Source organism: Salarias fasciatus, chromosome 10 (assembly GCF_902148845.1).
Source record: "Salarias fasciatus chromosome 10, fSalaFa1.1, whole genome shotgun sequence".
Classification (NCBI taxonomy): Eukaryota; Metazoa; Chordata; class Actinopteri; order Blenniiformes; family Blenniidae; genus Salarias; species Salarias fasciatus.
The window spans coordinates 17,897,572-17,911,737 of NC_043754.1; the positions used below are offsets into that span (position 1 = coordinate 17,897,572).

At 42.8% G+C, this 14,166-nt stretch overlaps 1 protein-coding gene across 3 annotated transcripts in view; it reads left to right on the top strand.

Moving 5' to 3' along the window:
* Nucleotides 1-5,672: 5,672 nt before the first annotated feature.
* Nucleotides 5,673-14,166, top strand: part of cadm2a (cell adhesion molecule 2a) — a 191,193-nt gene continuing 182,699 nt past the window's right edge. The window contains exons 1-2 of one of the 3 annotated variants that reach the window (XM_030100778.1): nt 5,938-5,961; nt 5,996-6,188. In XM_030100778.1, the coding sequence (XP_029956638.1) occupies nt 6,128-6,188 (61 nt within the window). In that variant the 5' untranslated portion in view covers nt 5,938-5,961; nt 5,996-6,127. Of the gene's footprint in view, nt 6,189-14,166 lie in introns of all 3 variants that reach the window. The other 2 variants (XM_030100776.1, XM_030100777.1) reach the window with 2 other exon arrangements.

A 14,166-nucleotide genomic window follows, 5' to 3' on the forward strand; every position in this document is an offset into this window, starting at 1 on the left:
TGACGCGGAGGCTACGCTTCGGCGTGATCTCTAAGAAACATGGCCATTATTCCGATCTTACAAGAAAATGAGCGTCTCGGAACGCCATTGTGAAATTTGAATTGTCACATTTCTAGTTTATTGGATTTGCAGAATACTTCAGATATTTTTCCCGTCTGAGTCCTCTCAGTCGGACACCCTTTGTGATGCAGAAAACGCCCTTTTTTTGTACATTAGCGGCGTCTGCAGAGTTGCCTGTGAGACAAAACAATGTTAGGCGTAAGAAATAATGATAGTGTTTATTAGAGAGGAGAGCCGTGTGTGAGTCGCTGAGACTGAAAAAAAAATAAAAGAGAAAGAAAAATCATGAGTGCAGATAAGGAAGAATACTGGCAAGCATGGGGAACCGAGATAGCATACGTAAAATATTATAATGAGATGTGCATGAGAGAGCTGTAGTGGGCATCGCAATTAATGTTTAATTGAAGAAATGTTGTTTGGGGGAATGGAACAGAAATCCTCTTCTGATGATTGGCTTGAAGGCTTTTTTTAAAAACACTGTCTCTTGCATGTTTTTCTTTTGTCTCTTGGTGTCATTGGAAACTGTTGATTAAAAGAAACCAGTAAAACCATATTAGCTACAGTATTTTTGCACTGATTCTCTGTTTATTTAATACTATGCATTTATTTTCTTAACTTACTAAAATCCGAACAACAACCATCTTGTTGCCTAACTGTAAGAATTGAATTATTATTAAAGGAAACAGGCATTTCTTTGAGCTGGGATTAAGATATGCGTCCAATTGCTGAAGAGTTGAAGCATCCAAAACAGCAGAAGTTTAAAGCCTGCCGGTGAATGACAGACACCGTCTGAGCCTCTAGCATCAAATGATCTGTTGCTGAATGTACCTGACCTTTGTAACCAAGCAACACAAGCAACACATGGTTTGTTTTTTTGGCGTAAAGTCTCAGTATACACTGTAACTCTCACACACACACACTCGCACAGAAGAAGCATAGACCCCGCATGTACTGGCACATACATATAATCCTTTAGGGGCCCATATGTGTGGGTGAATATTAACCAGACAGGGCATCGACACAGTCTTTTACACCTCTGAAAGGATGTGGAATCGGGCCATTCTCATTAACAAGAGGGTCGTCCCCACCATCTTTGTACGCAGAGTTTGGTTTAGGAACACTTTCCGAGTGAGTGGTACTGAAACAATTGGTGTGCCACTCTAATCTCAGACACTGCTGCTGAGCTTTGGATCTGGTTGTATTTGGCAGACAGTCTCCCCTTGTGGCGTGGCAGTCTGCAATAGCTCTGGTCTTTGAGGCACTTCATGGTTGCCAAAATCTGACGGAAAGGTCATTTATACTGCTGACACAGTGGGAGAAAAAACACTCAGGTGGCTGCATCAGAAGTTGGATTCATACTGAGGTTATACAGCTATTCTGGATAGAAGCAAGTGGACTGTAAAAACGTTTCAGCTGCTGGCGCATTGTATTTATCTACATACAATTTCTTTGCTCTCAGCTTGCTGTCTGTGCAGCTGCAGAACTTTTCAGTATGCTCCCACCTCCTCTACTCCCACCTTCGCTCAATGCATGTCATTTTCTGGTCCTGGCATCACGTGTAGCGTCTGCACGGGAGGCATGTTGACAAGCCCTCCCGGCTGAACCGCACATACATTAATGAACTTCATTCAGTGTTGTCACACATAGCGTGATGGTTATCAGCGACCCCGAAATAGCTGCATTGTGAAATCAATTAGTCACCTCGCGCTTTACAAGGTATTTCAGATCCCATGTAGCTCATCTCTCAGGAGAAAAATTTTGCTTTAACTAGATAGTTAAAAGCAAGAAGCAGAAAAATGAAAAAATGGATGGTAGCAGAGCACCACAAAAAAAAAAAAGAGAGAGAGAGAGAGAGAGAGAGAGAGAGAGAGAGAGCTCCTAACTTCCATAATCCTAGCAATAACTCCCCCACACTTCCAGATGTCACACCACGGATTTCTAACGACTGTATGTCATTAACAGATGTTATGAGTCCAGAAAGTGCAACGGAGGAGACACACCGTGTAATATTCAAAACTCACCATGATTAGTTACGTTTCCACAGTGTATTGTGTTTAATTGGATTCTCTAACTAGAATGAAAAATGGATTTCATGATTAATCAGCAAATAAACACAGACTCATATTCAGGGAAAAAGTGTATTTAGGCATGTTAATGAACACTGGACAGATAATGACTGCAGAAGACTTTTTCTTTTTCCTAACATAAAATTGGCAAACACATTTTTCTGATGAATTCCTGGACAGGCTTTATGTTCCATTTATTATGTTTTCCCTATTTAATGTACGATTCCTTTATTTTACATTTGTTATTGCGGACGGTTCCTCGTTTGACAAGGCACTCCATTCAACTGAAGACACGCCAACTCATAGAGGAAAGGAAATATCACTCCTAAAGGTGAGGTGATTTATGTGGTGCCCCGCCTTGTTCTATCTGAGCCGAAGTGCTCGGCCCTCAGCTTGGCAACATGTGTCAGCCCATATTAGGTGGACCAGTGAACAATGGGCTCAGCCAGGAGCAGGTGGTGGTTACTTTAAACTCTGAGAGGACGACGCGCACTAATGTGCATGTGTGTGTGTGTGTGTGTGTGTGTGTCCATCCAGAGAGAGAGAGAGAGAGAGAGAGAGAGAGAGAGAGAGAGAGAGAGAGAGAGAGAGATGTGCCATCTGGAGCACTGAGACAATCCCAGGTGAAGCGGAAACTTGAATGTGCTGTTGCTATCAGTTCGGTGACCGGCCTCTCCCCTGGATCCAAACGGTTTTCAGAGAAGACCCCCCTGGTTCGGTGCTATGCCTCCAGTGATGGCACACACCAATTCGGAGAGTGTGAAATGAGCCATTACAAGGTGTGCAGCACCTACTCTTAAAGTGGATTGACCCAAAATGAGATCAGCGGGCCAAGTCAAGCCAGGTGTATTTATAGAACGCTTTCCACAACAAACTGATTAAAATCTTTTTGGGCTGCATAAGGGACAACTTATTGTGTGTGTGTGTGTGTGTGTGTGTGTGTGTGTGTGTGTGTGTGTGTGTGTGTGTGTGTGTGTGTGTGTGTGTGTTACTGATAGTTCAGGTTGGTCAGCAGTAAGAATTATAGAGAACAATCTTACAGTCTTCTCTGCAAAAGCGGCCTTGAAATGACTAAGCTGTATAAATAAAAGCTGAATTGAATTGAAATTTGAATTTTACTATTTCCTTTTTCAAATTCGACACCAATGTGTGTTGCACCGTCATCCTCGGATGACCTGAAAAAGTACAACGGCAGTGACATTGTGACAAACAGTGCTTGTAGTGTATTTTCTTTTGTGTTCACTTCTGATGGACTTTCCCTGCTAAGCAGCTTCAGTGGCATGATTGAAATGATGCTGCGCTGTTATTAGTATAGCCAAGCAACTGAGCATAGCTAATTTTATAAATAATGCATAGGTGTATTTAGAAGCCATCTTACAATCAAGCTATGCAATCTAAGGAGGAGAGACCCTGTTCCTTTACCGCAGAGAAGGCTTGTGAAAATTAGGCATACTGTGATACAGTATGTGATTGCCAAATTATTACATAAAGCATTTGATCCATAACTAATTTTGTTTTTCAATCACAGCAGATACATTAGCCTAGCGTTTTGCAAACAACACTGTATTAATTCTTACTGTTGCATAAAGTCTTTGATTGCAGAGCTTTGGATGTGTCTTCCGAGGTTAGTTTTATGTTGCTTGATTTTCATTTATGTGTACAATAATTACATAGTTCACTGCAATTTTGTGGACTCTTTGTGTTATGAGGTTCCTTCTGATAGTTTTACGACGGTTATATCCTGAAGTGGTTACACACTAAAAGCATTTTTTTTTTTTTTTATTGTGACAAAGGAAGACAGACATAAAATCTTTCACATCCTGTGTTTTTAGGACCTTGTGAAGCAGTTTTCAGGCCCTATCCAATTCCTGGAAGCTCTCAACACATTTATTGCAAAACAATAAGATCTGGAAGTGCCGCGTTTCAGCTTTAATTGAGTTGATGAACATTTGCATAGAAAGATCACAATCTTTTAACACACTACGCTTTATGGCTTCAGCGGTAATTGGACTGTAATGCAAATCAAACAAATGATTACATTTGATATTCTTTGCAGCCACTGACAGCCTGAAGTCCCACACAGACATTAGCAGATGTCCAGTGTATTCCTGGAGGTTTTGTGCTCTTCCGTCTGACCTCTGCCCTTCAATCTATCAGGTTATCTTTGCTGGTTATCGGGTGCACGCCTCTTTTTGATTGCCGAAATCAACTCCGTTCTAAGTGCGGCAAGCCAGCCTCTTTCAACCTGCTGATGGATTTTTTTTTTTTTTTTTTTTTTTTTGCTTTTTTTCAGCCTCATTATTCTTTACTTTCAGGGTCATCTCTTCACTCATCATACAGTATTGACAGACAACTCCATTTCAATCCAAATGGCCTCTCTCGACTGTCAATCAACATCCGCAGCTTTCCCAGGAGACACAGATTAGCGATGTTAAACTGTTTCAAACCCGTGCTAAAAGAGCAACATCTCTCAGTGATTTGACAGAAAAGTTACCAACTTGTGCACTGTACAGCCAGTCCTTCCCTTCCCTCCATTTCAGCCTTTAACAGCTTTTTTTCAGAAAGCAGGCAGACCACTCTCACCCCTGTCCCCTCTCTGTCTCGTCCCATCACATCCCGGCTCAAACCCCTCCACCTCACTGATTGTCCTCTGCGAGACAATCTTCAAAGCTCAGACTGTTGTCAACCATTATACTTCACATCCGTCTAACCTGGACAGCCGCGATCCGGAGGGCTGTATGCACTGAAACATGTGCCGTGCCTGGTACATCATGTGGAAGGACAAGCTCTCACCCAGAAGCATGTCTGCACGCTCTTTCTCTGTTTTGAATTCTGAACCCATTGTGCCCGCACGCTGCAAAAAGTGACCATCCCTCCTCTCAGGGTTGCACAGAGCATAGTCCATTTAAAGGAGGCAGCTTCTTGGAAACAATGCATTTCACACCGTATTTCACACATTGGTATCAAGAATCACACCCGAGGAGCTGAATCATTTCCCAACTTTTGCGGTGGCCGATTCAGAAAATTGACAGCAGGCTTCCACGAGCGTTCACAACTTCTCAGTTTTTTAGCACCACTTACTGCAGCAAAGTCTGTTTTATTATTCAAATGCCGCGAGTAATAATTTAGTTTGTTTTGCTCGGATGGGGTGCATTACAATTGCTTGGAGCTTGCTCAGTGTTTGTCATGTTAATTCCGGAGTGTAAATGAATTAAAAATGAATTAAACAGCTCCGGCCCTGCTGGGAGAACATGAGCGTCCTCAAAAGTGACTTTAGAAATGGTTGATATTTACATTAATGGATTGTTTGTTTATTTAATACTTTTTTTTTTAATAATAATATTAAAAAAATATTTACTTGAACAGCATTTCTGGATAACTTTCAAACCACACAATGCCCCAAAACTTGCTGAAAGTGATATTTTTTGCAGCGTGCGTAAGGCGCTGACTCCCCCCTCGCCCTCCCCCACCCCGGGCAGCCTCGGGTCTCCGTTGATTGGTTCACCTTTCGCGTCCGTCAAGACGGCGTGTGGGCGGGACTCAAACAATCCACTCGTGCTCTGTGGCGCTGTGGACTGATCCACAGCAGAGCAGGAGCTGAGCAGGCAGTTGTATCACAACGGCAGCGTTTATCCTGTTACCGGAGGACGACTGTGCCAGGTCCCTGAAGGTTCCGGCTGCTGCGCAGAGTCCCGTCAACTGAGTCCGAGGAGAGCTCTCCGGTGGCGCATTCCTGGGGGAAAAAAAAAAAAAAAAGAAAGAAAAAAACAACCAACAAAATATAGAATATTGTTTTTAGAAAAGGAGAAAAGATCTTTCATCTAAAACAACACCACCTGCGTTTTTTTTATTTATTTATTTTTTTTTAAGTCGGCTACGTGAACCTGTTTTTCCCAGAGACGCACAAAAGACGCACTCTCAAGTCCGCCTGGATAGCTGGCAGAGGCGTCCGGTCCGAGAGGTGCAGCGGGGAGACGGAGCGGAGACACGCGGAAGACAGGATGATTCTCAAGAGTAATTTAATTTTCACCCTCTACACTATTTATGGGATTCTTCTCAAAGGTGAGCCCGAGTGGTGCGTGTGTGTGTGCGCGCGTGCGTCTGCTGAGCGCGCGTGCTCGGTGCGTACGCGTGCGTGTACAGGCCAAGCGGCAGGGGCAGACGATGGGGGCAGAAACGCGCGGTCACACGCGCGTGGGGTCCGGCGCGAGAAAGATGTAGTTGCGGAAGGAGGGGTGGGGGGGCTTTTCTTTCCGTCTCACAGCATCTCAACAAACACAGTAGTTCTCATTCATGTGCACGTGTGTCTGGCTCCGCGTGGGGACGTGCGTTGAATTGATACGCGAGCTGTGCGCGCGCGCCTCGGAGGGAGGAAGCTGATCCGGTAACATTAGGGATCTGCTGGACGGTGGAGTTCATGAATGAGGAATTCCCTCTTTGCTGTCAGCGTGCTCGGTACACGCGCTGAGCTGTGAACTGCTCAGCCCTGCGGAGTGGAGCGTCTCGTGCGTGTTGTGTCCTGTGCTCGAATCGCAGAGGGGCAGAAATAAAGACACACCTCGCAGTGAAATAAGCTGCGCCGCAGTTGTTTTTGACTCGCAGCTCTTGGACAGGTCCCACAAACAGGAGCGGGCGTCTCGCTGTTTGATGCTGCTCAATGTGGAGCAGAGCTTGTTCACTTCTTCATGTATAGATTTTTTTTTATTTATTTATTTTTTTATTGCTCAGCGGCACACTGTCAGCTGCCTGTGAGAGGATTTAAACGCCTCAAACACTTCCTTAAAATGATCAAAACTTGAAATTCTGCTAGCATATTTGGTAACGTTAACCTTTCCCGTCCAGGTTAGACCTAATTACAGCACTGCATTACAGATTCCTGAGTTGTAGATTGTTTGATTGATTGTGGAAGAATGATCCTGTGTTTAGATCTCCCAGTGCCTTTTGGTAGCAGTACTGTAAACAGCTCACAGGAGTGTTTAGACTACAGATGATCCGACTGTAAACACAACAGTAAGGTGACTTTGGGGATCAAGGTCACGGTGAACAGAGCGTGCCTGTCTCCTGTGTTTCATAGACACACATCAAAATCAACAAATCATTGTAAACAATGTGGGGAAAAAAATACATTTGCTTAAATGGTGTCTCATTTGACAGTTTTCCATTTACCAACTTTCATGATGCACATTTTGTCTAAAAATATACATTTGTAATTATCTACATGGTAGAGAATAATCTCTGACATTACTGTATTTTTTTCTGCTGGTATGCCCATATGGTATGCTGCTACTTTAAATCTGATAATAATTTAATTACACAGCACAGTTGCATTTTTTTTTTTTTTACAACAATCCCATAACACTCCTTTTTAATTACTGGACTACATTCAAGTCTTTGTGCTTGCAGAGAAATATTGCAGCACTCCTATTTATATAGGAAGTTAAATGAGGGAAAACAGCCTCTCGAGATCCCGAACAGGCACATTCATGCAACGTGGAACAGTGGCAGGAGGAAGCTGATGGATTTACTCACAAACGACTGTCAGTCTAGCTGCAGGGCCGCGGAGGCCATGCTGAGCTTCAGTCCACTTTCCCCTCTCCGATACAAATAAAGACGTATTTAAGGCCCAGAATAACACATTAGTAGCATGAAAGACAAAATTAGCATCATCTTGACTTCGATCGCTGTTTTCCGCACGTGCAAAGGAGAAATCCAGCATGAGAGATCATTTGTGCTTGATTCCCTTGATCATTTGTTGTCGTCTCTTTGAAGTGTGTGTGTGTGAGTGTGCGTGTGAGAGTGTGTGTGTGTGTGAGACTGAGAGCGGTCCTCCCTTAATAACCAGAAATGATTAAGGCCATTCTTGACTTAATGAATTGGTGTGTAATGAGGTATCTTAGGATATATCTGACAGCTTCCACTGCAGCATTTATTGACGTTCCAGAGCCTTTATTTTCCTCTTTATTCTCTTAAGGGCGGCACACTCATTATGAGTGTGTGCGCAAGTGCGAGTGAATGTTTGCATATATTCCTGCAAATGTGTGCCCTGTTTGGATAGCTTGTGTTTGAAGAGGCCCAAGCAATGCCACAGGCATGCCGGTAACAGTGGAGCTCACGTCAGGATCATTTGATGTGTGCTTCCACGCCGCACACACTCGCACTCTCTCTTTTTTTCCCTCGTCCGAACCCTGAAGAGGATAATACTAGGCTGCTTGATTTGAACAGTCATCTCTTGGAGCAAGACCTATTATTGCATAGGTTCCACACAGCAGGCAGGTCAGCCTCCTCCTGAATGAAGTCTATCAAGCCAAAGACATATCCGCGCGCCCTGTAAATGACAGCTGTTTCAGCCCCTCTGGCCTTGAGCCAGCTGGCATCAAGACATCCAGAGACACTAAATCTCCGCCACTCACTAGACCTGCGCCGTATATATAGTGTGAATGCGAAGTGTTGTGATGGAGGTCGTTGTTTACCAACAGCCTGAGTTGTTAACATATTATCCAGTGTGTCTCATGTGCCCATGCCGTAGCCAGAGAAAACAGCCTGTTATGCAAATGGGGCCTCTTACGTAAGAGCTCAGGGCTGAGCAGCAGGCGAGGGGAGATAGAGGCGGGGAGCGGCGGAGAAACAGGGAGATGTTCTAGAATAGAGGAGTTGATGTAAGACTAATGTGGGAGCAGAGGTGTGGAAGAGGAATGTGCAATCTCCTCAACTGAAGTGTGCGCATGTGATATGTGCACTGGTTGCTTGCTGTTTGGATGCTTGTTTATCTCCGCTGCTCTGTCTGTTTCCTGTCGCTTTGCCTGCCTGGCAGTCTGTCTGTTTTGAACTCTGATCTTGCTAGCCTAAATACAAACCCCTGCTGAGGGATGTGTTTATCCCCGCAGTGAGTCTAAGCTGCTGAAGGCTGACCCTCCATCCCTCTGTACTTCCGTCCATTCCTCCCTCGCTTCATCCTCCCATCCTGGTGTGGAGCTTTGTACCACAGCAGCGTGGGAAAGCTTCTGATAACAAGCGGCCTTGTGTGTGTGTTTGCGGAGCCACTGATTACACGGGAGAAACAAGATGTTCCCTCTTTTTTGCTCACTTGCACTCTCCCTCCCATTTCTGCGTGTCTGCAAGCGTGTTCTTTTTCACGGCTGAGCTTTTGACGCATGGCACATGTGAGATGCTGTGTACCTTATACCCATGCCATGAAGCTTCAATTCTGAGAATCCTCAGTAGAGCAGCGCTGGCTTGGTGTGCATCACACAGACAAATGCACACGTACATACACACATGGGGCTCCTCTGTGGATTCATTGCTGCTCTGCCAAGGGATTTCCCATGATCAAAGCCAGTCTTTTGTTAGTCCAGGTGTTAAAAAAAAAAGTTAAAACAGAAAGGAGGAGGAGGCTAGAGGGGAACGTGGTAGGATTCAGGGCTTACAAGCCCTTCATGGCAGAATAGAAATCTGGCTCCAGTTTAAGAAACCTCGGTGATCTTACCACCTGTTTCAACTGTTTCGCATATTATTGAACTGCTGCATTTTGGCAGGGTCTGCATGGAAGTCTAGGGCTATGAAAAATTTAAATACGAATGATTTGAAGGTTTCCTTTCGATATGTTGGGGTAGAGCGAGGCAAGCAAGGAGGCCAAGCATTGCTATGCCTGAAACACATGCTGCAGATGGCAAAGGCTCAAATGTGCCAAAAACACACATAGCAAGACATGTAAATGTGATCCTGTGCGCCGAGCAATAGCCAGTAGCTCATTTACCAAATCAGCACGTGGAAATCTCCTAGGTATTTATGAGCTGCAGAAAAAAAAGATGCCAACCACAAATGGTCCAGCACAGACTGAAATGACACCCCAAAACAAGCATCATGGCTTTACTGCAACATTGATATTGCAGGTGAGCTAACAGTGTTTTTAAAGCAATAGAACATGTGTAAGATTATAGGGGTTCTTTATAATCACCCCAAAAACACCTGTCAAATCTGAGTTTAGTGTGCTCGTGCTGCTCTGTAATCTTTCCTCTTACACTTCTTACAAGGAGCAAATCGCAGTAATTTTACAACTGGCTCACAATCACCTGATAGCTGACTTGGAAAATGATTCAACTGTGAAGATATTAATACCAACTGCAACATTTCAGCTTTTATGCATGGTTTTCCTCATAAACGGGTATTGACAGTTGTGCGCCATGTTCCCTTGTGTTCACGTATACACCCTATATAGAAGAGCATGCTACTTTCCACCAGGGGTCGACGAACTTGGGCACAGCATGGCGCAATTGGCACGGCGCAGCATAATCACTGGCACACTTGCAGTGGCCCTCTCGGTATGCATATTGTTTAAAATCAGTCATCGTCTCGGCAAATCTCTGTCAAAATGCACAAGTGCAAATGAGGCCCACGTGCTGGGTATGAAGGACCCCCACACATTGTTCAACGCGTGGCTCGCTTGCATTTGACCCTGTGGAGCTTACAGTATATGCGTCAGTGGGTTTTTGCAGGGATTTGCTGCCATAGTCGTTTGTCAGAAACCAAACCAGGTGAAACTGTGTTGTAAAACGAGTCAGATATGATTATTTTAATAATGTAAAGACAATTTTTCTTCAATATAAGTGAATCGACCTGAACCAACTGGAACCAGTCACCGAGTTGACTCCTCGTTTGTCCACGTCTGTTATTCAAAGTGGCACACAGTGCATCTTCCTGATCATTATGTTGATGACTTAAAGGAGGAACTTTTTTTTTTTCCTAGTAATGAATCATTTAAAGTAACTTTAAAGTTCCAACCCTAATTTTTGGCTACTTTTTTGTCAGTCATACTGTAGTTTAAATTTATTTTAACCTGCTAGTGTTTGTGCCTCACCTGTTGAGGAGAGAAAATCAAACCGATGCCTCATGTTGAAAAGGTTAAGAACTCCTGCTGCACACCTAAGACTTGGTATCAGTTGTTCATACTGCACTGTTTTTGTCTTCAGCTTGCAAAGGTGAACCAACATGTCAAACATTAATGCAAACATTTGCTTATGTTGGCTTTAAAGCTTTAGAAATTTACCCTATTATTGAAATTTCTTAATCCAAGTGTAAGTTTTTGTTCATCCCATTTCTGTTAAGTAAGAGTCTGGACTAAAATGATTTTGAAATTACATTTAAAATAACATTTTTTTTTTTTTTTGTCATAAGTCTTTGTGATAAATCTGACTCGTCACAGTGAGTTGCCAGTCATGAATGGAAAAACATAAACGATGCTCACTTCATAACAGGTTTACACTTATATTATCTGCCTTTCCTACAAGTGATTATTCATTTTACTTAATTCTGAAGTATTGGTCTTTACTGAGCTTGGCGTGGAATAGAATAATTGGCTGTGTCGTGGCAATGAGACTGTAGTTGTTTTAATCATTGCACATTATAACCTCACAAAAAAACCCCTGTAATTATGCTGTCAGGCTTAGAGTCAAGAACATGTCACATTTATAGGTAGTAGTTTAATTCCAATAAATAGTATGTTTTTACCCAAGTGATAGGCATTATCCAATAGAATCATAAGCTGCTGACGCCGTGAGCTAATTTCCCCCTATTAGTTAAAAATACAGAACATGTCAATCACACTTCCAAGCCACGAATAAACATCTTTGGAGAAAGTGTGTGTCAGAGCAAGTGTAGATTTTTAGTTTTGGCATCAAGGCTGTGTCTCTTATCTCTTAGGCAATGAGTAATTTAAAGGCAGCCTGAAGTGAGCAGAGAGGGAGATCAAATGCAGCCTCCTATTGAGAATGGTGAAAAAACAAGCCCACAGGTGGATTCGGCTGCGGCAGCGGCATCAGCAGACGGCAAGTTTCCACCCTAAATAGACCTCCCAGTAGGTGAAAGAAAGTATGCAAGCTCAGCTGAAATATGAGCTGATAGGGCTTTTCTTTAAAGTTGTACCTATTTATGTGTACAAGTAAGAATATGAACTCCTGTACATTTATCAGTGTGTGATGTTTCTCATATTGTTCTGACAAAAGGCAGCGATTCAATATGTTTCGCACTCGCAAGGGAGCGCAAGTTTTCCTATCATTTTCAGGTTAGTCACTTCATCTAGTCGCTGCATCTTGACTGACAAGCCGACTTCTTTATTTTTCTCTCTTTGTTTGAGCCAGACTTCATCAAGCAGATATCATCTCCTCCTCCAAATTAAACACAAGCCTGCATAGTGGGAATGACATTGACTGTGTTACTGTGTCTGTGTGTACGCAAGCATGCATATGTGATGTCTGTATTAGCATTGAATTCCAAAGGATTAGCAAGTGGTTAATCTGAAGCTCCAGTCTTTAACAAACCATGTGTCACTAATCTCAAACACTGTGGAATAAAGAGACACAAACACAATCACCTTTTTGGATTAAAACCCTCCACACCGGGAGTGCTGTAATCTTTCGCTTTTACTCAGAAAGTTGAAAGAATATTCAAAGTAAAGAGAATGGGCAATTGAAGAAAACTCGAGATAAAGACAAAGTAAAGCGATTCTCTTCCTCTGTTTCTTTCCTTCTCTCGACTGTATCACATATGCATTCGAACAAACGTGCAAACAATTGAAGAGATTGATTGATGCGCTTTTAGTTTAAGAAAATGCGCTTGAGAGGGTTCATGTATTGAAACCCTTTTTTTTTTAACATCTTCTAGCTGAGATAAAGTTCTTTTTATGCTATGTGCACTTTCATCTGACAGCTTCTTTTCATATAGCTCCCGGAGGGCCGGAGTCTGGAGACTTGGTAGTACATGTTCCAGTAATCATTTTGTTCGACAGAGATAAAGATATGGACGGCAGTAAATCTGCCTACTCGCCTCTCCTCCCCCAGCTCTGTTATTATTTGGGGACTCTGAGTCTGATCTTGACAAAAATTAAATTCAGCCGAAGCCAAGTGAGGCTGCATTGTGTGCAGAAACGTTCTCCACGTTCTGTGCGTCGGAAACAACCCGCGCACGCTCATGAAAACACGTATACAGTCGTGCAGCACTGTCGACATAAAAACTGAAATCTTGTGTAAAAATGTGGAACCGTATTTAATATGAACAAACATGGAAAGAAGCTTTAAAATCTCTTTTACTTTCTCTCCTTTGGTGGCCCAGATTTGTGTCCGCTCACACAGAGCAGTTTTCTTCAGTTAAATCAGGGTTGACAGGATGAGTTTACAGGGAATAGCAGGGAAAAAAAAAATGTAGGTAGATCAAAACCGAGAGGAGAGGGAAGACAAAAATACAGCTGTGAGCCTTTAGATTTTAGCTTGTCCTTCTAGATTTTATTTTATTCGTGTCCGGTCGGTTCAAAATTAGGATGTAAATCAATATTCACACGCCATCCAGCAGGTGCTCCCTCAGTCACTGTTCATATTTCTCAAAAGTCACCGCCGCTGCGCCAAAGTAACCCTGTAAAATGAGTCGGTTCCCTCTTTAATTTCCCTCTGATGATGATTACACATTTCTAATGGATACTCACAGTTGTTCGTTTCTCATTGCTATAATTTACTTCTAAATCAACTTCAAAAATGCAGCTGCAGTGGTTATAGCTGCGTAAATCACTCAGCATATATGCTTCATTTTTTATGCTACGATTCTTTCACACTACACAAAACACTGATTTAGTGCTTAACTTGTGCTTGCATAGTAACAATGTGGAGTTATGTCATGATACTAATTAAAAACCAGGATTTACTGCATTTGCAAATACACAGCTATGCACTTGTTTTAACATTATGGTCTCAAAGGAAAGCTACAGCTAATTGAAATATAATTCCCCAAAGACACATGTTCGTGTTAATTGACTCTCTGTGTGTGCCCGCATTTCTGTGTGTGAGTGTGTATGTTTTCCCATTCATATTATCGCCAGCAGTCACTTTCTAGTCCCGTGTCTAATCATCAGCTGGAGGGTCCCTCCACATCTTAATTTAGTCTTTGAAAGTTATTAGACCCTTTTTTTTTTTTGCATTAGCACTATTTCTAAACACATTTAGTGTCGTAAAACGACGCAGGCACCATCTATTGATGTCGTCTTCGACTCAAATAGGAG